Raw genomic sequence first — 27,176 nt, 5'->3', positions numbered from 1 at the left:
ATTTCCTCAGACCAAGGATATTCATTTATATAACCACTTGAAATGCAGTTAACCAGTTCAAGAATTGTAATGTTGATGTAAAGCTTACAGTTTATATTACATTTTTTCATATGCTCCAATAATGTCCTGTTGAACCTTTTTCCTCCTTTGTTAGATCTCATAAGACTTTTCTTAAATGCTAAACCTTTAAAATATTAGTAAATATTCTGGTTCTGTTTTAAGTCTAACTCTCATATACTTGTATTACTGCCACTGTCCTGCTCTCTTCCCCTAACCACCACCACCATCAACAAACTGCCGTTAGAAAATCTGAACTTTTAAAGTTTTTAATCTGATTGAAGGAAAGAAAATGCTCCATTTGTTAGGAAGAAAGTTTTTATTGGTTTTTCAAGATAATTAATTTATGTTGGTAAGAATTCCAGTTCAATGATTTCCACTAAATTTTGCAGTAGTACTTTGGGATTCATTAACTGATCATGATGAAAGAATAGAAAATTGTAAGGTAGGAGTTCATAAGTACCTTCAAAGCATTGTTGAAGACTTTGCCCAAATTTAAGAAGCAGCCATCTGATTTCTGAGTATTTAAGAGCCAAATAAGGGTTTGGGACTGAACTTTGTCATCAATATAAATGTAGCGTTTAGCTTGTGCAAATGACTTGTAAACAAATGCAGTGAGCCTGGAAAAAATAATACACAATGAATATGTTTAGCAAATGTTGAGAAGCAGATGGAATGGTCTTTAAAACTTGTGCCTTGGTACAGATTTTGGAGTTTCAGGAACATCCCTTCCCCAAATTACAGACTAATGTGTCAACTCACCTGTCCCTTCCAACTCTCCACTGACTTGGTTTATGTACTTCCTTCCCCTCCTTCTCCCTATTAATCATTCAAGTCCTAAATGAAGTATTACTTCTTCTATGATGTCTTCCTGAATTCTTTTCCCTCCACTCAAATGAAAGTATAATACTTGCATTTATCTCTCCACACACCTGAGAGTTTATTGAGGTGTTACAGAACATTGCTAACTAGAAAAGTATCTTAGAGGCCAAGATGAGACACATGTGTCTCATTTTCACAGATGCTAAACTGAAGTCTAGAGCTTTTAAATGGTTCATCCAACCATGAGTCGGAGGTACACTTGTATATGTACCCTTCTCCCTTGTAGACTGACATTTCCTGCAGACAAACATTAGGTCAAACTCACCAGTGCGTGCAATATGCATTGCATTTAGTTCAAAGATGTCGTCTTACAGTTTCTGAAAAACGGTTCCTCCTGTGAGCTCCCATAGTGTCATCTACATATTTTTACTACATCTATCACTTTGTATTATAATATTTTTCTTACTTGTCTTTCCCCACCATATCCTGAACTTTCTAAGATCAAGGATCATGTGTTATCGAGAAGGAAAATCATATGGTGGATAAAATCTCTGTCACATCATTAGTAGTGTGGTTTTGGACAAATTACGTAACCTCTCTGTGTCTTTGTTTCTTTATCTGTAAAATGGGTATTGTAGTGCTATCTGCTTCATAGGGTTGTCATGGGGATGCAAAAATGATTGTTATAATTAGCATTTGTCTTTTTGTATGTTAAGGGCTTATTAGTGTTTTCAGGGATGCATATGTGTCTGTAAATAAATGTTAAGAATATAAGGAGTCGGAGGCGGGGCAAGATGGCGGACTGGTGAGCTGTAAGTTTTAGTTACTCCTCCAGGAAAGTAGGTAGAAAGCCAGGAACTGCGTGGACTGGACACCACAGAGCAATCTGACTTTGGGCATACTTCATACAACACTCATGAAAACGTGGAACTGCTGAGATCAGCAAAATCTGTAAGTTTTTGCAGCCAGGGGACCCACGCCCCTCCCTTCCAGGCTCAGTCCCGTGGGAGGAAGGGCTGTCAGCTCCGGGAAAGAGAAGGGAGAACTGCAGTGGCAGCCCTTATCGGAAACTCATTCTACTGATCCAAACTCCAGCCATAGATAGACTGAGACCAGACACCAGAGAATCTGAGAGCAGCCAGCCCAGCAGAGAGGAGACAGGCATAGAAAAAAAACAACACGAAAAACTCCAAAATAAAAACGGAGGATTTTTGGAGTTCTGGTGAACATAGAAAGGGGAAGGGCAGAGCTCAGGCCCTGAGGCGCATATGCAAATCCCGAAGAAAAGCTGATCTCTCTGCCCTGTGGACCTTTCCTTAATGGCCCTGGTTGCTTTGTCTCTTAGCATTTTAATAACCCATTAGATCTCTGAGGAGGGCCCTTTTTTTTTTTTTTTTTTTTTTTTTTTAATCCTTTTTTCTTTTTCTAAAATAATTACTCTAAGAAGCCCAATACAGAAAGCTTCAAAGACTTGCAATTTGGGCAGGTCAAGTCAAGAGCAGAACTAAGAGAGCTCTGAGACAAAAGGCAATAATCCAGTGGCTGAGAAAATTCACTAAACACCACAACTTCCCAAGAAAAGGGGGGTGTCCGCTCACAGCCATCATCCTGGTGGACAGGAAACACTCCTGCCCATTGCCAGCCCCATAGACCAGAGCTGCCCTAGACAACCCAGTGTGATGGAAGTGCTTCAAATAACAGGCACACACCACAAAACTGGGCGTGGACATTAGCCTTCCCTGCAACCTCAGCTGATTGTCCCAGAGTTGGGAAGGTGGAGCAGTGTGAATTAACAAAGCCCCATTCAGCCATCATTTCAGCAGACTGGGAGCCTCCCTACACAGCCCAGCAGCCCAGAACTTCCCTGGGGGGATGGCACTCACCTGTGACATAGCACAGTCATCCCTCAACAGAGGACCCAGGGTGCACAGCCTGGAAGAGGGGCCCACTTGCAAGTCTCAGGAGCCATACGTCAATACCAAGGACTTGTGGGTCAGTGGCAGAGACAAACTGTGGCAGGACTGAACTGAAGGATTAGACTATTGCAGCAGCTTTAAAACTCTAGGATCACCAGGGAGATTTGATTGTTAGAGCCACCCCCCATCCCTGACTGCCCAGAAACACGCCCCATATACAGGGCAGGGAACACCAACTACACACGCAAGCTTGGTACACCAATTGGACCCCACAAGACTCACTCCCCCACTCACCAAAAAGGCTAAATAGGGGAGAACTGACTTGTGGAGAACAGGTGGCTCGTGGACGCCACCTGCTGGTTAGTTAGAGAAAGTGTACTCCATGAAGCTGTAGATCTGATAAATCAGAGATAAGGACTTAAATTGGTCTACACATCCTAAAAGAACCCTATCAAGTTCAGCAAATGCCACAAGGCCAAAAACAACAGAAAATTATAAAACATATGAAAAAACCAGATGATATGGATAACCCAAGCCCAAGCACCCAAATCAAAATATCAGAAGAGACACAGCACCTAGAGCAGCTACTCAAAGAACTAAAGATGAACAATGAGACCCTAATACGGGATACAAAGGAAATCAAGAAGACCCTAGAAGAGCATAAAGAAGACATTGCAAGACTAAATAAAAAAATGGATGATCTTATGGAAATTAAAGAAACTGTTGACCAAATTAAAAAGATTCTGGACACTCATAGTACAAGACTAGAGGAAGTTGAACAATGAATCAGTGACCTCGAAGATGACAGAATGGAAAATGAAAGCATAAAAGAAAGAATGGGGAAAAAAATTGAAAAAATCGAAATGGACCTCAGGGATATGATAGATAATATAAAACGTCCTAATATAAGACTCATTGGTGTCCCAGAAGGGGAAGAAAAGGGTAAAGGTCTAGGAAGAGTATTCAAAGAAATTGTTGGGGAAAACTTCCCAAATCTTCTAAACAACATAAATACACAAATCATAAATGCTCAGCGAACCCCAAATAGAATAAATCCAAATAAACCCACTCCGAGACATATACTGATCACACTGTCAAACACAGAAGAGAAGGAGCAAGTTCTGAAAGCAGCAAGAGAAAAGCAATTCACCACATACAAAGGAAACAGCATAAGACTAAGTAGTGACTACTCAGCAGCCACCATGGAGGTGAGAAGGCAGTGGCAAGATATATTTAAAATTCTGAGTGAGAAAAATTTCCAGCCAAGAATACTTTATCCAGCAAAGCTCTCCTTCAAATTTGAGGGAGAGCTTAAATTTTTCACAGACAAACAAATGCTGAGAGAATTTGCTAACAAGAGACCTGCCCTACTGGAGATACTAAAGGGAGCCCTACACACAGAGAAACAAAGAAAGGACAGAGAGACTTGGAGAAAGGTTCAGTGCTAAAGAGATTCGGTATGGGTACAATAAAGGATATTAATAGACAGAGGGGAAAAATATGACAAACATAAACCAAAGGATAAGATGGCTGATTCAAGAAATGCCTTCACGGTTATAACGTTGAATGTAAATGGATTAAACTCCCCAATTAAAAGATATAGATTCACAGATGGATCAAGAAAAATGAACCATCAATATGTTGCATACAAGAGACTCATCTTAGACACAGGGACACAAAGAAACTGAAAGTGAAAGGATGGAAAAAAATATTTCATGCAAGCTACAGCCAAAAGAAAGCAGGTGTAGCAATATTAATCTCAGATAAAATAGACTTCAAATGCAGGGATGTTTTGAGAGACAAAGAAGGCCACTACATACTAATAAAAGGGGCAATTCAGCAAGAAGAAATAACAATCGTAAATGTCTATGCACCCAATCAAGGTGCCACAAAATACATGAGAGAAACATTGGCAAAACTAAAGGAAGCAACTGATGCTTCCACAATAATTGTGGGAGACTTCAACACATCACTCTCTCCTATAGATAGATCAACCAGACAGAAGACCAATAAGGAAATTGAAAACCTAAACAATCTGATAAATGAATTAGATTTAACAGACATATACAGGACATTACATCCCAAATCACCAGGATACACATACTTTTCTAGTGCTCACGGAACTTTCTCCAGAATAGATCATATGCTGGGACATAAAACAAACCTCAATAAATTTAAAAAGATTGAAATTATTCAAAGCACATTCTCTGACCACAATGGAATACAATTAGAAGTCAATAACCATCAGAGACTTAGAAAATTCACAAATACCTGGAGGTTAAACAACACACTCCTAAACAATCAGTGGGTTAAAGAAGAAATAGCAAGAGAAATTGCTAAATATATAGAGACGAATGAAAATGAGAACACAACGTACCAAAACCTATGGGATGCAGCAAAAGCAGTGCTAAGGGGGAAATTTATAGCACTAAACGCATATATTAAAAAGGAAGAAAGAGCCAAAATCAAAGAACTAATGGATCAACTGAAGAAGCTAGAAAATGAACAGCAAACCAATCCTAAACCAAGTAGAAGAAAAGAAATAACAAGGATTAAAGCAGAAATAAATGACATAGAGAACAAAAAAACAATAGAGAGGATAAATATCACCAAAAGTTGGTTCTTTGAGAAGATCAACAAGATTGACAAGCCCCTAGCTAGACTGACAAAATCAAAAAGGGAGAAGACCCATATAAACAAAATAATGAATGAAAAAGGTGACATAACTGCAGATCCTGAAGAAATTAAAAAAATTATAACAGGATATTATGAACAACTGTATGGCAACAAACTGGATAATGTAGAAGAAATGGACAATTTCCTGGAAACATATGAACAACCTAGACTGACCAGAGAAGAAATAGAAGACCTCAACCAACCCATCACAAGCAAAGAGATCCAATCAGTCATCAAAAATCTTCCCACAAATAAATGCCCAGGGCCAGATGGCTTCACAGGGGAATTCTACCAAACTTTCCAGAAAGAACTGACACCAATCTTACTTAAACTCTTTCAAAACATTGAAGAAAATGGAACACTACCTAACTCATTTTATGAAGCTAACATCAATCTAATACCAAAACCAGGCAAAGATGCTACAAAAAAGGAAAACTACCGGCCAATCTCCCTAATGAATATAGATGCAAAAATCCTCAACAAAATACTTGCAAATCGAATCCAAAGACACATTAAAAAAATCATACACCATGACCAAGTGGGGTTCATTCCAGGCATGCAAGGATGGTTCAACATAGGAAAATCAATCAATGTATTACAACAAATTAAGAAGTCAAAAGGGAAAAATCAATTGATCATCTCAATAGATGCTGAAAAAGCATTTGACAAAATCCAACATCCATTTTTGATAAAAACACTTCAAAAGGCAGGAATTGAAGGAAACTTCCTCAACATGATAAAGAGCATATATGAAAAACCCACAGCCAGCATAGTACTCAATGGTTAGAAACTGAAAGCCTTCCCTCTAAGATCAGGAACAAGACAAGGATGCCCGCTGTCACCACTGTTATTCAACATTGTGCTGGAAGTGCTAGCCAGGGCAATCCGGCAAGACAAAGAAATAAAAGGCATCCAAATTGGAAAAGAAGAAGTAAAACTGTCATTGTTTGCAGATGATATGATCTTATATCTAGAAAACCCTGAGAAATCAACGATACAGCTACTAGAGCTAATAAACAAATTTAGCAAAGCAGCGGGATACAAGGTTAATGCACATAAGTCAGTAATGTTTCTATATGCTAGAAATGAACAAACTGAAGAGACACTCAAGAAAAAGATACCATTTTCAATAGCAACTAAAAAAATCAAGTACCTAGGAATAAACTTAACCAAAGATGTAAAAGACCTATACAAAGAAAACTACATAACTCTACTAAAAGAAATAGAAGGGGACCTTAAAAGATGGAAAAATATTCCATGTTCATGGATAGGAAGGCTAAATGTCATTAAGATGTCAATTCTACCCAAACTCATCTACAGATTCAATGCAATCCCAATCAAAATTCGAATAACCTACTTTGCAGACTTGGAAAAGCTAGTTATCAAATTTATTTGGAAAGGGAAGATGCCTCGAATTGCTAAAGACACTCTAAAAAAGAAAAACGAAGTGGGAGGACTTACACTCCCTGACTTTGAAGCTTATTATAAAGCCACAGTTGCCAAAACAGCATGGTACTGGCACAAAGATAGACATATAGATCAATGGAATCGAATTGAGAATTCAGAGATAGACCCTCAGATCTATGGCCGATCTTTGATAAGGCCCCCAAAGTCACTGAACTGAGTCATAATGGTCTTTTCAACAAATGGGGCTGGGAGAGTTGGATATCCATATCCAAAAGAATGAAAGAGGACCCCTACCTCACCCCCTACACAAAAATTAACTCAAAATGGACCAAAGATCTCAATATAAAAGAAAGTACCATAAAACTCCTAGAAGATAATGTAGGAAAACATCTTCAAGACCTTGTATTAGGTGGCCACTTCCTAGACTTTACACCCAAAGCACAAGCAACAAAAGAGAAAATAGATAAATGGGAACTCCTCAAGCTTAGAAGTTTCTGTACCTCAAAGGAATTTCTCAAAAAGGTAAATAGGCAGCCAACTCAATGAGAAAAAATTTTTGGAAACCATGTATCTGACAAAAGACTGATATCTTGCATATATAAAGAAATCCTACAACTCAATGACAATAGTACAGACAGCCCAATTATAAAATGGGCAAAAGATATGAAAAGACAGTTCTCTGAAGAGGAAATACAAATGGCCAAGAAACACATGAAAAAATGTTCAGCTTCACTAGCTATTAGAGAGATGCAAATTAAGACCACAATGAGATACCATCTCACAGCAATTAGAATGGCTGCCATTAAACAAATAGGAAACTACAAATGCTGGAGGGGATGTGGAGAAATTGGAACTCTTATTCATTGTTGGTGGGACTGTATAATGGTTCAGCCACTCTGGAAGTCAGTCTGGCAGTTCCTTAGAAAACTAGATACAGAGTTACCATTTGATCCAGCGATTGCACTTCTCGGTATATACCCGGAAGATCGGAAAGCAGTGACACAAACAGATATCTGCACGCCAATGTTCATAGCAGCATTATTCACAATTGCCAAGAGATGGAAACAACCCAAATGTCCTTCAACAGATGAGTGGATAAATAAAATGTGGTATATACACACGATGGAATACTACGCGGCAGTAAGAAGGAACGATCTCGTGAAACATATGACAACATGGATGAACCTTGAAGATATAATGCTGAGCGAAATAAGCCAGGCACAAAAAGAGAAATATTATATGCTACCACTAATGTGAACTTTGAAAAATGTAAAACAAATGGTTTATAATGTAGACCGTAGGGGAACTAGCAATAGAGAGCAATTAAGGAAGGGGGAACAATAATCCAAGAAGAACAGATAAGGTATTTAACGTTCTGGGGATGCCCAGGAATGACTATGGTCTGTTAATTTCTGATGGATATAGTAGGAACAAGTTCACAGAAATGTCGCTATATTATGTAACTTTCTTGGGGTAAAGTAGGAACATGTTGGAAGTTAAGCAGTTATCTTAGGTTAGTTGTCTTTTTCTTACTCCCTTGTTATGGTCTCTTTGAAATGTTCTTTTATTATATGTTTGTTTTCTTTTTAACTTTTTTTTCATACAGTTGATTTAAAAAAGAAGGGAAATTTAAAAAAAAAAAAGGAAAACAAGAAAAAAAAAAGATGTAGTGCCCCCTTGAGGAGCCTGTGGAGAATGCAGGGGTATTCGCCTACCCCACCTCCATGGTTGCTAACATGACCACAGACATAGGGGACTGGTGGTTTGTTGGGTTGAGCCCTCTACCCCAGGTTTTACCCTTGGGAAGACGGTTGCTGCAAAGGAGAGGCTAGGCCTCCCTATGGTTGTGCCTAAGAGCCTCCTCCCGAATGCCTCTTTGTTGCTCAGATGTGGCCCTCTCTCTCTGGCTAAGCCAACTTGAAAGGTGAAATCACTGCCCTCCCCCCTACGTGGGATCAGACACCCAGGGGAGTGAATCTCCCTGGCAACGTGGAATATGACTCCTGGGGAGGAATGTAGACCCGGCATCATGGGACGGAGAACATCTTCTTGACCAGAAGGGGGATGTGAAAGGAAATGAAATAAGCTTCAGTGGCAGAGAGATTCCAAAAGGAGCCGAGAGGTCACTCTGGTGGGCACTCTTACGCACAATTTAGACAACCCTTTTTAGGTTCTAAAGAATTGGGGTAGCTGGTGGTGGATACCTGAAACTATCAAACTACAACCCAGAACCCATGAATCTCGAAGACAGTTGTATAAAAATGTAGCTTATGAGGGGTGACAATGGGATTGGGAAAGCCATAAGGACCACACTCCACTTTGTCTAGTTTATGGATGGATGAGTAGAAAAATAGGGGAAGGAAACAAACAGACAAAGGTACCCAGTGTTCTTTTTTACTTCAACTGCTCTTTTTCACTCTAATTATTATTCTTGTTATTTTTGTGTGTGTGCTAATGAAGGTGTCAGGGATTGATTTAGGTGATGAATGTACAACTATGTAATGGTACTGTAAACAATCGAAAGTACGATTTGTTTTGTATGACTGCATGGTATGTGAATATATCTCAATAAAATGAAGATAAAAAAAAACCGCAAAAAAAAAAAAAATATATATATATATGTATATATATATATATATATATATGTGGAAGACATAAGTATTTTATACCAAAGAGTTGTATTGGGTGGAAGAAATCCCATAGTATTAGAAAGCATTTTTTTTTTTAATGCAATTGGAAAGCTTTTTTTTAAGTGCTGCAAAAGTTCTTGTTTGTTCAAAACTTGGAAGATGATCAAATGTAAAATGTTTTGATTTTTTTTCACATTATTGAAAAATAAATAAAAAATTTTTGGTTATTGATAGTAAAAAAAAAAAAAGAATATAAGGAATAATTTTTAAAACTTCACTTGCTTCTCACTAATTACCTAATCTTTTAGGCTTTCAGTGATAACAATCTATGCTTAATTTAAATTGTTTTAGTACTTATTTCACTATTTATAGGAAGTACCATTTTGTTCAAATATGGGCTTTTAACATCTCATCAAGAGAATTCATATCTGCACAGCATGATGCTGAGCAGTGCCACCAATGAGTATAAGTGATGTTGAAGTTATCTTTGAAGTTGAATTGGGATAATATTAATGTTTCAATTGCAATAATTTCCTTGATAATAATTGTGATTTCACATCACTCATCCTGCCCATTTGAGTTGCCTTTTTTCCCCCTAATGATTGTTTACTGAGCATGCATTTCTTTCATAAGTAAAGAATGGAAAGAAAGTCTAAGCCATACACCATGGGTCTTTTATCTAAAAGTGCAAGAATCCTATTAAATCCAATTTCTGTATATGAGTGTGGAGACTTGTATATAAATAGTTTGGGGGAGAATGTCCATAGTTTCCATAAAATTCTCAAAATTCTACTTGAAAAAGGGTGAAATGTTTTGAAATCTCTAATAACTCTTGATATAAATTATAAAGCAATTCAAACCATGTGTTTCCTTGTTGATCTTCACGTCTGAAGGTACTATAAGATCCATCGTAGTGTTTATAGGATAGTTGCCTCTGATATCCTAGAACAGGAAAGGTGATATTATTTTTAAATTTAAAGTAATAATCTGTCAAGAAAATTGTATAAATTGAATATTTATGCTAATTATAGGTAGAAATATACATATACACAAATAAACTCACATACTTCATAAACAAGCCAGGTGGAATTCAGGGATTTAACTGAGATAAAAGAAGACTTTTAAATGCTTTACCTGTGGTCAGGTATCCAATACCCTTGGATTTTATTTCTTCTGTCAGTTGTTGAGTCTGAGTCAGATAGTCCAAGATGTAAATATTGGGAGTGAAGAGGGCCATATTCTGCTCTCCACAACCAAAAGGCATTTGGAGAAGATTCTGTAAGTTTTGCATGGCAGAACCGAGAATGTCTCCTGAAAATTCAATCAAGGCAATATGAAGTACTTTTTCAAAATTGATAGGATAAGTAATATTACTTTGTGTTCAAGATCTCTGTTACAAATATTCAAAATAATTTTACTTGTTTTTCTACATTAGCTGAATCTTCCTCCCTTTCCTACTTGTTGGACCCACATCATAGAATTAATTTGTTTCCAGGACTAAGGTGGAGGTGTGTTACCCAAAGCAGCCAACAGTAGAAGAGGTAACAAGTTTGTAGGAATCAAAATTCCTGGATGAATGCCAGGATAAAGCTAGAGAACTCAAGGTCAGTCATCAATGTGAAAGGACAGAATTAGGACAAAAAATAAAATAAACATTTCTGAAATGTTTACCATGTACCAGATACTGTTCTGAGTACTTAATTTACATTAATTTACTCAACCCTTACAACAATAATGTACATTGGTATATGATTATTTCAACCTTATGGGATGAGGAAACTGAGGCACAGAGAGGTTAAATAATTTTCCCAACATCGGCCAATAAAGGTAAAGAGTCAGGAATTGAGCACAGACAATATGGCTTCAGAGTGCCTGACTTAACCACTTCTGTACTCACTTTCTGCCAATGTTTAATACCCGTATAGCACTTACTATGTATCTGGAAGTGTTCTAAGCATCTTAATTCATTTAATTTTTATAACAACCATATGCAATAAATAATATTATTATCCTTATTTAAAGGGCAGGAAAGGAGGCAGAGGGCAATTTGCCCAGATCGATACAGCAAGGGGTGAATCCGGGATTCAAAGCTAAGTCTGCTTGTAGACCTAGTTCTCTTATCCACGAGGCTTAACCACTGTAAATACCTCTGTAGTCTGGATGGAAATTGAAGCATTTGGAAATAAGATTGCAAAAAATAAGAACAGCTTCCAATGACTGTCATGAAATTGTGTAGTGTCTAAGACTTGTATTTATAGGGCATCATTTTGGTGATACATGGATGGGACTGATTTGCTTAAAATTAAAAGCTCAGGTGTTTTTTTTGTTTTTGGTTTTGAACCTGGGAATTGTTTTTGATATGAAATGATATGAAATGTCTTCCGTTTTATTCCTGAGGAGCATTTGTCTCACTTTTCCTGCTGCAACAATTTAGGGTTTGACTATGATCCCACCCAGAGTACAGAATCTCTTCCACTGTATTCTTTGAATCTCTATTGTAAACATTTACTATGGGTTATATGTAGGTGGTAAGTAAAGGATAGGGGATAAACAGTCCAGGATTTAAAAAAAGAAGGAAACTGTCTTTGAAATCTTGAGTGGACCAAGAAAGCAGTTTTCTCGTTCGCAACAGGGAACAATGATAGGTATATATTGACTTTAATTTTAGCATCTATATTCTATGTTCCTTTCTGTGTTAGAAAGTGTTCTGTAGTTGCTGTTGATTAACTTTTAGCCTTTTCAGTTTTTAGTGGGTTACTGAGGTTCTAGGTTTATACGGCCTGCAAGTGAAGAGCAAAAAGCTTTGTCTTGCTCTGGTCATTGACCCACAGGAACCAGGACCTTTGTTTAGTGTATGCGCCTACCTGGGTGTTACAATTCCTGTGCATGAAAGAGTGAAATTTGGCAGTTAACCGGTTCAGGATGCCATGCTCTAAAAATCACTGGTTTATGAGAAAATAGCAGAATTTTTCTTTACAGAGGAGGTCTGAAATGAGATACCAGCCAGGAGGGCTAATGCTGGGACTTGATTTTTATGAGCCAGAGTTAAAATGGTATTTAGGGAAAAAGAGCCACAAGGTGTGTGCCTTTGTGGCGCTGGCATTTATTTTCTTAGTATGGCTTTGTGTTTAGTTCACTACACCTCAATCTTCAAATTCTAATGATAGAAATGGAGCACCAAACAGATGACAAAACCCACAAGTACGACCCTAGCAGATATAGGTATAATTTTTCTTTTTTCTCTGAGCCTTTGTATAACTCCCCAGTATTGCACTGTATTGCAGACTTACCAAGGACAGACCAATAAGCTCTAGATGAATCTTTCACAAGATTGTCAGGTAGAGTTAGCACTACTGGCTGAGACACTGTGGATCCTAGGAAATAGTAAAGTGAATTTATTAATTCAGAACTCTCATTTATTTTAAAGACCAGGGTTCTAACTGTGATTGTAATTGATCCTCTTGATTAGTAAAACCGTTAATATCTCCTTATTAACCACTCCCACCTGTAAAATAATCAGAAAAAAAAGGCTAAAGGGATTCCTACAATTAAAATTAATAAGATTTACTTTAAAATTTTTGCTGTTTAACACATGACAAAACCTTAACTTTAGAGATTACATTAAAATGTACTGCCTGCATGCATGCATATTATTTATTGGAATTTTCACAAAATAACTTAATGGATGGATAGGCCAGATATATTGCCCTCCCTGGCACAGAAAAAAATGCTCAAGCCAAAAGAAAATAAGAGATTTGGAAGATCACATAACTAACCATAATGAAGCACAGACTCTGGACCCTGGTTTTTTAAATTCAAGGTCAGTATAATTTCCACACTGGTGTTGAAGTACCCCACTATCTGAATGTACTCCTTAAGGTGATAATACATTGGAAAATGAAATGAGATCTTTGGCTTCTCCAACTATAGGGCTCTGGAATTTTAGAATGAAAAAAAAAAAAAACAAAAAAAACAAAAAACAAAACTAGAGATGGCAGTAATTACAAAATACTTTAGATAATGGAAAAATCCAGTTGTGGCTTGGTACTATATATAGGGCAATCTAATTGTTGCAGTTGTAGGAATAGAAAGATTTTTAGGCAATGGCTATGGGTCAAAGCCCTGGATAGGGAGTGGACTCTGAATGTTGGTAATCAGAAGAAAGACTTGCAAGAATTTGGCACCCAGGTGGAGTGACAAGAGAAAGCCCTACTGAATTGAAATATGCTAGGTAGAGAGAGACAACTCTACTTTGGTTAGAGATAGAACTTTTATAATCATAGTAATTATTTCTGAATGAAGAAATCAAAGCTTGGATGAAGAGGAACCAAAGGGTAGAGATTAAGAGTTGAATGAAAGCCTGTGTACTTGTACTTTCAAATTGGAGAGGAGAGAATAAGAGGAACTTAGAGTTTTTAGTTTGCTTTTGCTTATGGAATATTTAAATTTTATTACATGAAAGTAGTTTAAACTTTCCCAGTAGCCATTTTCCTAAGAAGATCAATAATAAAAGAGTTAATTCCAAAAGTCTTTCATTCACTAGTGCCATATTAGCAAGCCCATGTAAAAGTGTCTACTTACTATTTGTGCAAATAAGGGAGCCCTGTGTCATTTCTCTTTCAATACCTTCAGGCTAATCATTGGAAGAAGAAAAGAGAGAAGTTGTGATCAATTTCATATATGAAGTAAATTAGAATATTCATAAATTAATAATAATGTTTGAAAAGAACAAATCAGCCATAAAATACTATCCCAGATAATGAGTACATGAACTCTTAAGCCCAAGACAATACAGAAATGGACCATTTGATTTTGCATGTGGTAACAGAATAACTTGATCTTTCTAAAATTAAAGGCAAGGATTTTCTTAAAAATCCTTCAGGCTACAACATTCTATCACTCCCTTTCAAGAATATTATACCTTCGGCTGTAAAGGTCCTCTGCAGAGAGCGACTAAATATCTATTCCTTGTCTTCCTTCCCAAATATTTGATTGAAATATTGTCCTGTCTCTTTGGATAAGTGGCTCACTCCTATTTCTGTCTGCTATGAAATACAGACAGATTTTCAAGGCCCATAGTTTTATTTTGAGGCCATACCTCTACCAGCAATGGTTTGATCAGTGTATCCCTCCAGCCAATATCCAAGGCCGTGGATGAGCCATTCCCACAGATGCTCTTCTGCAGGGTTTCAGCAGTGACAGTGAGGTTGACCGTACCTATGGCAGGAAATACAAATGTCAGAGTTACTGTGGGTTGCTTCCAACGAATAAGATTCAAGGAGGCAGAGGTCATTCTGGGCTCTAAATTAAATTATATATAAAAGTGAAATTTTACAGAAGAAAGAGAAGAATTTGGCATGGAAAATATGAGCTCTTGAAGTTAACACTCGATTCCAACCCCTGACCCTTGTCTGCAGTCAAAGTGGTCTTGAGTTGTTAAAAGACTATAGAGTAGGAAGAGAAGATGGACACATGGCCCCAAGCAATGTATGAATTAACTATAGAAGAGAAATAGCCTAATGTAAATGCTGAGGAAGATTTACAAAGGAATGTGAAAATATGTAGTAAATGACAATCTCACCCAGTGTATGAGGGGTAACCAGCCAAACAGAGGATTTTTTCTCATTGCCACATATACAAACATTTTCATCTTCAGTTGAGAGAAGTCTGGCTTGGTACGCACTAGATGCTTTCAGTACAGTACTAATCTGTGAGAGCCAGATAAGAAGAGGGAGAAAGGATTCAGTCCTTTCATACATATACATAATACAGCAAGGCGTGTCCAAGAGGTTATAAAGGAAATTCCTCACCCTTTGTATTTTCTGCTATGGGAAAAACAGCTTCCTAGCCATGGGGAAACCTTCAAAGTCCTGCTACACAATTATTATAATCTGATTTATGCCTTATTGTTTTGAAAAAGCAATACTTAGCTCTTATAGAACAATATATTACTTTAGAAAACTACCACAAAATAAGTAGGTGTTTTGTTCAATCTGGATTGATCAAGTTCTCATACTGTAAGCCTCGTTTCCTCTCACTTATCTATAAATTAAGGCCATTGTTATCTATTCTCACAGATGTTATGTATGTATATAAAATATCTAGAACAGTGCATTCCATCTCAGGCTTACAGATAAAATCTTTATTAACAAGCAAGAAAGCAAATGAACAAAGCTTCCTTTAATGTGAGAAATGATTTTTTTTCCCTAGAAAATAGCTACTATGAATTCTGTCTCCGAATAAGCTACATATGTTTTACACAGCTGATTTTTTTTTTTTTTCAGTAAACACTTCCACTTAAATCAAGAATATGTTGGTCAAGTATCTTACTTGGTATTTTGGTTATATAATTCTGTTAACTACTTACTGTTTACTGAGGTTGATCAAATAATTGGATGCCAATAAAGGGTTGGGTTTGAGCATCCTGCCATATTGAAATTCATATTGAAATAGAAGTTTAGAAAGGCCATATTATTATAACAGCCATTACTAAAGTTTGTTATTTGGGTAAAGGCTAAAGAGAAAGGAAATAATCCAAATGCTTATGACTTGCAATATGTTATGTAAGGTTTTTCATTTATATTATCTTTTTCAATTCTCATAAGAACTCAGTCAGATATGTGTTATTGACACTATTTTACACAGCGGTAAACTGAGGTTTAGAGAGGTTAAATATTTTTTTCAAAGCAACTGTGCCAGGAAGTGCAAAAACCAAGATGTGAAGTCAGGATTAAATGCCTTTGCTCTTTCTTCTATGAAATTGCTGCTTTTCCACAGTAATTGCCCAACCGTCAAGAGCCCATGAAACCACTAAGCTGTCATTTGTAAATTCTACATATCCTCAGGTAATTTAAAGGTGAAATGTAAAGAGATTTAAATTTTAATTTAATAACATCCAGCTTAATTATTTAATAAATCCCTCTACTTTGGAGGGCTCTTATACATAAAATTCTTGGCTATCTTGAAGAATTGAAAGTTCTAGACATCTGTTCATCCAATCATTCCTCCCCACACCACACATGCAACGAGACAAGACAATTTATACCTCAGAGTATGTCCAGCCAGTCACCCAGTTATACTAATTTATTTTTCTAAACTCCACACTGAATGGCTGGTAAAGCTAATCAAGACCTGTGATGATTAGTTTCATTGTGTCACCTTGGCTAGACTGTAGCACCCAGTTGTTTTGATTAAACACTAATCTAAGTGCTGCTGTGAGAGTAGCTTGTGGAATGTGGTTAACATCTACAATTAGTTGATTTTAAGTAAAGGAGATTACCCTTCATAATGTTGGTGGGCATTGCTCAATCAGTTGAAGACCTTAAGAGCAAAACATGAGGTTTTCCTGTGGAAATGCAACCCAGTAGCCTTGATTCTTGAAGACGGCTGCATAACAGTGTAGCTTATGTGATGTGACAGTGTGATTGTGAAAACCTTGCAGCTCACACTCCCTTTATCCAGTGTGTGGGCAGATGAGTGGAAAAATGGGGACAAAAACTAAATGAAAAATAGGGTGGGATGGGGTGCGGAATGAAATGCTTTGGATGTTCTTTTTTACTTTTATTCTTACTCTTGTTTTTATTCTATTTGGAGTAAGGAAAATGTTCAAAAATTGATAGGGGGGATCAAGGTACAACTATATGATGGTACTATGAACAGTTGATTGTATACTGTGTATGACTGTATGGTATGTGAATAGATCTCAATAAAACCTCATTTTAAAAAAATGAGGTTTCCTAGAGAAAGAATTTCTGCTTCACTTCTGTGGCATAAAATTCTTCCTGGGTTTCCAGGATGCCAGCCTACGAATTTTGGACTGAAGACTGCAACATCAACTTCTGACTGAGCTTCCAGATTGCTGGGCTGCCTACAAACTGTGGATGTACTAGCCACTACAATCATGTAAGCAAATTACTAAAAATAAATATCTATCTATCTATCTCTCCTCTACCTACCTACTTAACTATCTAATCTATATCCTTTTGGTATTTTTTTCTCTGGTGAATCTTGACTGATATGACATCTTCAAAAGAAACTGTAAAACTTAGGAAAAACAAAGCACCTCCAAAGTTCAATTATCACCGTAAACTTCAAACTTGAAGATAATTTACAGAAGAAATTGCTATTTACTCAAGGAAGTACCTGAATACATCTGTTCAGATAATTGAAGACATTGACTTTCACAGTGAATTCTTCTCCTCGAACAACTGAATAGGGGAGAGTGAGATCCACAAAGAAGGGCTGAAAAGCAGTCAGGGAGGTGGTTGCGGAGACGCCAAATCCATCTTTATCATTCATACAGAATCCATTGGCCTTCCACTGTGTAATGGTATCAGGAACAGTAAGAGGAAGTTTGGCTACCCCTGTGGAGCTAAGGGAGAAGATATAGAGACAACACAGAAGAGTTGAAGAGATCTGCTACCCTATAAGAAATAATTAGATCATTCCATTTAATCAGAGCCTTATATCCCTTTCTTTGTTCAATATTCAGGTAAACTACTGTGTTGGTTAGGTTCATGTGTCAACTTGGCCAGGTGATGGTGTCCAGGTGTCTGGTCAAGCAAGCACTGGCCTAACCATTACTGCAAGGACATTTGTGGCTGGTTAATAAACCAGAAGGCTGGTTTATTAAATCATTGGTTAGTTGGCTGCAGCTGTGACTGATTACATCAATGAAGGGTGTGTCTTCCATAACGAGAGAAGGCAGTCAGCTGTATTTAATCCAACAGTTGAAGACTTTTAAGCAAGACAGATAAAGGACCTTCACTTCTTCTTCAGCTAACCAGCGAAGAATTTCCTGAGGAGTTCATCGAAGTTGCCAGTTCGTTCCTGAGGAGTTCATCGAACATCTTCATTGGAGTTTCCAGTTTGCTGCCTGCCCTACAGAATTTGGACTTGTGCATACCTACATTGTGTGAGACACTTTTATAAAATCTTATATTTAAAGATATCTCTTGTTGATTCTGTTTCCCTAGAGGACCTTAATACAACTACAACAGGAAATTTTTTTTATATATCCCGTTCTTCCTCTGTTTAGCTCTTTTTATGCCTTATCTATAAGGAAGCTCAAAAGCAAGCCCAGTGTTCAGCGTACTGGCTTCTATTCATTTACACTTACATTAGACTCTACTCTGTCTCTTAATTCTGAGCCATCTTTTCCTTTGAATTTTATTGATGATCTATCTTTTCTTATAATCCTCACCAAATTATAAATTATTGAGATACTTGACACAGGCATTGATTTCTCACTTGTACAATACTGGGAGAGATACTTTTTTCTGTGTATTTCTCTTTTTCATTATTGATAGACATGATATGTGATCTTTAACAGCAAAGTATTTAGAAATGTTGGAGTAAATGAATTAATGACTTATTTAATTTACTTAGGATACATACATTAATGATTAATTTACTTATACGCTATTTTTGCCACATTTATCCAACTTAATTGACAACTTTAGAAATATAAGCTCTGTAATAAGTCTTTAAGTTCAAAATGTTCACTTTAGTCATATATTTGAATGTATTATGGTTCCTACTTAGAAACTCATTTTTCCCAACCTCTCTCCTTTCCTTTCCTCCTCCTTTTCATTATTTCTTCCATTCATTATCTCTTCTTACCTCCTTTACATTTTCTTTCCTCTCTCTCCTTTCTCTCTTACAGCCATATGTATTTTGTAACTATTATGTTCACCATGTCATACAACAGAAAACAAAATTTCTTTCAGTTTCATGGTCCCTCATATAACTTTTCTTCCAACAAAATCAGAATAAGAAAAAGATATAAGGAAAAATGAAAAGATGATAAAGTGAAAGAATGAAAAGAGAGGACTTAGTAGTAACTATCAGAGGCTCTGAAGAATTTTTGACACACTTTATTAATTTTTTTGCTTTTGTACATATTTATTCTGATAAGGCTGAGAAATACTTATGAATATTGTTCCTCACTTGTTCAGGTAAAAAGAAAAGAATAATTAAGAAAAACAAGAGAAAAACTCACTCAGTTGTGATAAGATTCCAGACCCAAGTTTCAGGAAATGATTTCCTCAGAGTCTCGCTGTAAGATTTATCAGAGAATGAAGTCTCATCACCTGCAGTCAACTTTGCATTAAATTCTAGAAGAAGACAAAACACATTATTAAAAAATAAACTATTTCTATGGAAAAATTCAAATTTCACTTCTCTGCAAATGAACTTACGTTTTGCACACAAGGCTTAACAATCGCAGTTATTTACTGAATTATTACTATGTTTCAGTCACTATTCAAAATGCTTTTTACATATTTTAACTCACTTAGTCTCACAATAATCTTTTTCGAAGCTTTAAGAGCCTACCTCTTTATATGCCTTAGATTCAGTGAATAATTTATGGATATTTTATGCTTAGTAAAGGGTAGACAATATTAACTATTCATCCCTGTGATCATCTATCATTGACTTTTTTGACATATTGTACTTATAAACACATTACATCAGTAATATGGGAATGCATCATATTCTAAAATAATAATAACACAAAAAATAAAGCCAAAGCCCCCTTTGACCTCTACCGCCAACCTTGATTTTCACCTCTCCACTGGTGTGTACTCTAAGATGTATCCATAGAAAATATGTCAGTGTTTTCTATGCTCTTTTAATTTTAAAATGGTAGTATATTTATTATTCAGCACCTTGATTTTTTTCTCAACATTGTATTTTTGAGCTATACTAATGTTTCCATGGATATATCTACTTCATTATTTTAATTTATTTTATGGTACTACTTATACCTCTCCTGATGGGCAAATTTTCAGGGTTATTTTCTGTTTTTATCAATATCCTTGTTTACTGATATTCTCGTGTATGACTATTTTTCTGTAGTCTACACTAACAAGCACACTTTCTGGATCATTGGGTATACACATTTTTTCTTTACAATAAATACCATCAAAAAGCTTATTGGGGAACAAATGAATGTCAACCATGAAGAGTGTTGAAAAAGAGAGCATATTTGGGAAAAAACATAATCAAAGCAAACTGGAGTCTATGGTCAACAGTAACATTGTAATATGCTTCCATTAAATAAAACAAAGGCAATATACCAAAGCTAAGTGTGTATGATGGGGGATATAAGAGAGGGATACGAGATTCTTGGTAGTTGTGTTGTTTTCTGTCCTTTTTGTTTTGTATGACATTATTTTTCTTTTTATCATCTTTTGTATTATTTGCTTAAAAAAACATGCAAAAAACTTTTTTTTGTAGTAATCAATATGTTCAAGCACTGATTGTGGTGATAAATGTACAACTTTATGATGATACCATGAACAACTGACTGTACACTGTGGATAAATGTATGGTATGTGAATATAACTCTATAAAATTATGGGAAAAAATATAAATAGGAGTAAAAGTGTTGGAGAAAACATGAAGATAGGGATGTACCTATCTACTGTTGATGAGCAGGCAGAATGGTTTAGCCTTTCTGGAGGTCAGTGTGGTGTTTCCACAAAAAGCTAAGTATGTGGGGGCCATAAGGTCCTGCAACCTCATTATGGGGTATGTAATTGGAAGATCTGAGAGAAGAGACACGAATGGACATTTGCACACTGGTGTTCATGGAGGCAGTATTCATGATTTGCAATGGGTGGAGGTGGCCTAAGGGTACACTTAGGAGCAGGATGGTGAACTGTGGTGTATGCATATAATGGAATATTGAGCGCTATGAGAAGGAGTGAAGCTGTGAGACACGCAAGGAGGTGAATGCATCCTGTACACAGCATTTTGAGTGAAGTAAATCAGAAATAAAGGCAAACACCAGTATGGACTAACTTCAATGTGTAAACTCAGAATTGAATCTTAGAATGCAGCCTAAGAGGGGAATGATTATTGTAATGGTCCCTAGATTGTAAACTCTTAAAGCAGTAAAATCTATTCCTGAATTGTAATGGCTATCTCCAAACTTTGAGATGCTGATCCCTTAGTGTATAACCTGATTGGTCTGTGGAACATTGGGTATCTGTGTGACACCTGACTCAGAGCTGGAGCTCGGCAGATATGTATGTCAGTATTAGCACATACAGCAGCTGTTAAAAAAAGCAGCTGAAAAAGAGTCTAGACTTCAATTAGAGATATGAATGTAGCAGATCTGGTTAAGACTAGAGCAAACTGGGCCAAAGGGTAAAGGTTGAAACTGACTGTGTTTTAAAACTTCAACTTCAATGTGAGACCAAGGGAAGAGACGTTTATTTGGTGCAGGATCTATATTTTCTAAACAGTATAACTCTACAGTTAGTTTGTACAAATACCACAATTAGATGGCACTTTGAATGGGAAGTGAGATATGGTAGATTTGTATAGGTTAGAGTGAAGCAGTGACACATCCTGAAGTTATTTGGGCAGAGAATAAAAATACATTTGCAGGGTTCCCCTGAGGAACTAGGGGAAAATGCAGAAGAGTTGGACTTCCTCACCTGGACTGATGCTGATGTTGTCACAGACATTGAGGACTGGCAATTTGATGTGCTGAGCCCTCTATCATGGGACTTTCCCTTATGAAGCTCATTACTGCAAGGGAGAGGTTAAAACTTGCATATAATTGTGCCTAAGAGTCTCCCCCGGAGTACCTCTTTGTTGCTCAGATGTGGCCCCCCCCCTCTCTCTCTCTCTCTCTCTCTAACTAAGCCACCTCAGCAGGTGAACTCACTGCCCTCCCCACTATGTGGGACCTGACTCCCAGGGGTGTAAATCTCCTTGGCAACACAGGGTATGACTCCCAGGGATGAATCTGGACCCGGCATCATGGGTTTGAGAATATCTTCCTGACCAAAAGGGGGATGTGAAATGAAACGAAATAGTTTCAGTGGCTGAGAGATTTCAAATGGAGTTGAGAGGTCACTCTGGTGGACATTCTTATGCACTATACAGATAACACCTCTTAGGTTTTAATGTATTGGAATAGCTAGAGGTAAATACCTGAAACTGTCAAACTCCAACCTAGTAGTCTTGACTCTTGAAGATGATTGTATAACAATGTAGATTACAAGGGGTGACTGTGATTGTGAAAACCCTGTGGATCGCACTCCCTTTATCTAGTGTATGGATGGGTGAGTAGAAAAACGGGGACAAAAACTGAATGAAAAATAGTGTGGGATGGGGGGATGATTTGGGTATTCTTTTTTATTTTTATTTTTTATTCGTATTCTGATTCTTTTTGATGTAAGGGAAATGTTCAAAAAGAGATTGGGGTGATGAATGCATGACTATATGATGGTACTGTGAACAGTTGATTGTATACCATGGATGATTATATGGTATGTGAATATATTTCAATAAAACTGAATTTAATTAAAAAAAAACTTATTGAAGACTAATTTGTATCTTCACCAACAAATGGCATGAGAGTATCTATTATTCCACATTATCAGAAATAAAAAGAAAACTTTTTTGCCAAATTTATGAGGTTGAAATTGTACCACATTTGATTTATATTTCCTGAACTTCTAATAAGCTTGAACATATTTTATTATGTTTACTAGCCATATGTATTTTCTCTCCTGTGCACCATTTATTCATTTACTTTGTACATTGCTCCATAGCATTGTTAGAACTTTTCTTACTAATTAGTAGGAATTTTATGTATGTTCTAATAATTGGTTTTTGTTGTTTTTGTTAAATGCATTACAAAAACTTGTCTGTTAATAAACAAATATAAAATAATATGTATTAATCTCCATGTAACATAGATATGAAAATAATGTCTCTGCCCTTTTTCCTAAAACACCATATTGTCTAACACACTAATGTATTTTGTATAAATCCTGGATATGTCCTTCACAGATATGTAATAATTTTGTTTGGTGTGTTCATTTATTTTAAATTCATATAAATGACATTGTAATTTAGATCTCACTGTTTCTTACTTTTTCGACTTAAAAATGTACTTAAATCTTACTCATGTTGTTTCTTAGTGCTGCAAAATATTCCATAGGTTGTATTTACCATGTATTACTTAATCTATTCTTTTGGTAACAGCTGTCTAGCTTGTCTCCATTTCATGCTAGCAGAAATAACAATGTACTGGATACCCCATAACATACGCATCCTCTTGTGGACTTGAGTAAAAATGTTTTTTTGTTTATGCCCCAGAATTTAATTGCTGTGTTAGAGGGTATATGCATATACAATTTAAGGACTATCGTCTCCCACAGAGTGATTGTACCATTATATAGTCCCACTAGCAGTATGTGGAGTGATTCCATTTATCTCATTTATATAATTAGTGTTATTTCATTCTTTCCTTTCTTGTGTGTGTATGTGTGTGTGTGTGTGTGTGTGTGTGTGTGTATTAGACTGAATTGTGCACCCCAGCTTGGACGTGTTCTTGGTCTTAGTCTACATTCTAGTGGGTGTGGGCCCAGTGCAAATAAGATCTCTTCAAGATGTTACTTCAGTTAAGGTGTGGCCCAACTGAATCAGGGTGGGATTTAATATAGATTGTTGCAGTCCTTTACAGGCAGAGTGAAAGTCAGATGGAGAGAGAAGCCATTGGGAGCAGCCAGAAGCCAGGAGTCAAAAGAAGCCAGTGGAGAAAGGAGAAAATATAGCCATGTACAGTGCCATGTAGTGGAAAAGCCACGAAATCCCCAAGATTGCCAGCCAACCAGCCAGAAGAAACCAACCCCAGGAAGAAGCAGACCTTCTAGCTTCTGAAACCATGAGTCAATAAATTCCTATTGATAAACCACCCCACTGGATGGTATTTGTTTTAGTAGCTTAGTATTTAGAAAACTAAAACATTTTGCCATTGGTATATGTGTTAACTGGTTTTTTGATGTTCCTTTAATTTTTTTCTGATGTTACTAGTGACATTAAATATCTCTTCATACAGTTTTTACTTATCTGTTTTCCCTTCATTGCATCATGTCTTTATAATTATTTTCTATTTTTCAATTTTTTTCAGAAATTTCTTTGTATACTCCTTGATGTCATCTAAATTTCTAACCAAAAGTCACCTCTTCACAGGGGTTTTCTATGATTATTCTATATAAAATAGCATACTCATGATCCACTCTTTTTTCATTATCTTGTTTATTTTCTTCATGGTAATTCTTTGAGATATAGTACAATATAATGGTGAAAAACCTGTACTTTGGGGCCAGAGTGCCTCAATTACAATCCTGTTTCTTCCAATAATTCTCTCTCGCATTGGGCAAGTTATGTAATCTCTTTGTGCATAATTTTCACCATCAGTAAATTGGAAATAATAGTTTCTAATCTGTGGGCTGTGAACAATATGTGGATTAATATATATAAAATGCTTGGAATATTGCTTGACACATAGTAACCACTTACTAAATATCAACTATTAGAGTACTTATTACCATCTGAAATTATGTATATTTTTTATATTTTTATATATTTTCTGCATCCTACTTCAATGTGAACTCCCTGAGTATAAAGATTTACCTGCCATATTCCCAATATATTCTCTAATAGACTTTATATTCTCACTATGTTCCCAATATTCAATATCATGGGGGCATTGAATTAATAAAATAAGCAAACAAAAAACCTCTTCCCTTTTCCCAGATCAATTTATAAGAGGTAAGAAATTGTAAGCTGTTGTCTGCCCTCTAGATTATAAGAGGACTAACCTGGCTCAACAAAGTCACGATATTCGAAATTCTTGCACAGTACTGGTTTCCGGAGATGAGAGTTGGTAAGGACTTTTAATCCCATTGCCTTTCAAGATAAGATCAGTTTTAGATCATGTAACAATATAGACTAGCAACACAGACCATTTTTTTTTGTTCTCTATGTATTTTTCATTCCCCTCTCTTACTTATTTCACCATTTCTATGGTTACATATTTAGAGATACTTCACAGCCATTTTCCAAATTTCATGTTTTCAATCCCCCTATTTTCCCCAATTCTAGTGACTTTTGCTCTGTTTTTCCTAATTAACAGATGTTGATGAAAATCTTTAAATGAGAGGGGACCAAAACACCCTTGTATCTTCCGCTACTGTCACCTGCTACCTTGAATTTGGCATTTTTGTTGGACTAGGAAGAATAGCCCACTTAGAAACACTTACACACACACACACACACACACACACACACACACATATGTTAATAGGGTAGAATTTCAATTTGTGGGGCAGATGTAGGAGCAAAGTGTTTGGGGATTTGTATTAGATACCTAGTTCATAATGCATTCAACATTGTGTCAGGAAAACTGATAATTCTTTCAGATATTATTTCTTTTGTATTATAAATTAATCCCTGGAGAATTCCTAAAGAAAGCATGCTATGAATATTTCTTTGTTATTGTCATTCCAGTTTGCTTATTTATATTTTGTCACACACATTAACCATTTCAACACATGGTTGTCTTACCTTCACAAGATCATAGGCATCTTCTCCAAAGTCAGCTGATGCAGGTGTGTAATAAATTCCATTGTAAAGGATTTGTTCATCATTGAGACATGGTTCTTTACGGCCATCATCTAAATTAAGTCCTTTGAAATAATAGCCATGCAGTTCCTTATAATATAGCTCATTATATACCTGAATGGTAGAGGAAAATCAACCACGGATTTTTAAGAGAAAATAATTTATCCTTCTTCCCACAAGAAACATATATACAATCTACAATCCTATGAAAATCCTATGGAAAATTGTTACCATATTTATACCAAATATTTACTAGGAAAGTAACAGGATCATTGACCTTTAAACAATTTGAGATGTTATGTAATCAGTTAAACAATTACGGGCTTAATTACATTAAAACCAACAAAGGTTGATGAGACTTAACTGGATCTTAAAAACCTCTAGATAAAGGAACACACAACATTCTTTGATGACTTATTCAAGGTTACTGTCAGACAATGCCCTTGGTTAAGTTATTGAATCTCCCAAAGCCTAAGATTATTCATTAGTCAAAATGGAAATATAAAATTCTTTCCATAGGGTTCATATGAGAATAAAATTAAATAATATATATCAGAATAGTCAGTAGAGTGGCCACTGAATACTAGATATTCAGTGAATATTATTTATTTTGAAGTCTAACTTCCTTTTACCATAAAAGAATTTGTGTAGTCCATTTCATGTGATTTCTAACCTAAAATATTTTTTACTCCATGTAGATTCTGGCCTATCTTTTGGTTCCCTTGTTTATTTAAGGTTTCCCATTTTTATCTAAGTTGAAGACATAAAACTATTCCCTTGATGGTAAATAAAAGTGGTTTTAATCACTTACACTTTGTGCTGACAGCTGACCATAGTTCCTCAGCAGCAATATGCTTTCATCTACAGCCCACAGGGCACAAAGAGAATTTGAGGCAGCTGAGACTTGAAGGCTGATCTCAGATCCTGGTAAACTCCTTTCTTCAGAGAAATTTAAGTTGACCTGAAAATGAAAAGAGACCAAAAGGCAAGGGGATGGCAAGTCATTTGAGAAATCTTTCAGACTACCCTGTTTTTTCAAGCACATGCACGATGTAGATGTGTCCTCTCAGCGAGTTACCCTCTATGGCATCTGCAACTTAGAAGAACGGGGACAACATCCAAAATGGATGCCATAACCCTGGCATTTTTTAACCCTCCAGTGTCTTAACTCTACCATACTAGTTTTCTTTCATTTTACGTGTTTCAACTCTGAGAGAAATTGGGAGTTTTCTAA

At 36.3% G+C, this 27,176-nt stretch overlaps 1 protein-coding gene across 1 annotated transcript in view; it reads right to left on the bottom strand.

Annotated features, from left to right (window-relative positions):
- LOC119542910 (ovostatin-like) overlaps positions 1–27,176 on the bottom strand; it is a 54,496-nt gene that overhangs the window by 12,541 nt on the left and 14,779 nt on the right. The window contains exons 8-19 of the mRNA XM_037847500.1: positions 26,754–26,903; positions 25,886–26,056; positions 25,141–25,228; positions 19,509–19,623; positions 17,651–17,879; positions 15,090–15,216; positions 14,607–14,725; positions 14,090–14,141; positions 12,799–12,882; positions 10,643–10,819; positions 10,369–10,450; positions 521–677 (exon numbers count right to left, since the gene is read on the bottom strand). Coding sequence (XP_037703428.1) covers positions 521–677; positions 10,369–10,450; positions 10,643–10,819; positions 12,799–12,882; positions 14,090–14,141; positions 14,607–14,725; positions 15,090–15,216; positions 17,651–17,879; positions 19,509–19,623; positions 25,141–25,228; positions 25,886–26,056; positions 26,754–26,903 — 1,551 coding nt within the window. The remainder of the gene's footprint in view (positions 1–520; positions 678–10,368; positions 10,451–10,642; positions 10,820–12,798; positions 12,883–14,089; positions 14,142–14,606; positions 14,726–15,089; positions 15,217–17,650; positions 17,880–19,508; positions 19,624–25,140; positions 25,229–25,885; positions 26,057–26,753; positions 26,904–27,176) is intronic.

The sequence above is a fragment of the Choloepus didactylus genome, chromosome 8 (genome assembly GCF_015220235.1).
Source record: "Choloepus didactylus isolate mChoDid1 chromosome 8, mChoDid1.pri, whole genome shotgun sequence".
Taxonomy (NCBI): Eukaryota; Metazoa; Chordata; class Mammalia; order Pilosa; family Megalonychidae; genus Choloepus; species Choloepus didactylus.
Note: the sequence above shows the minus strand (reverse complement) of the source record. Positions and strands in the feature narration are given on the sequence as shown.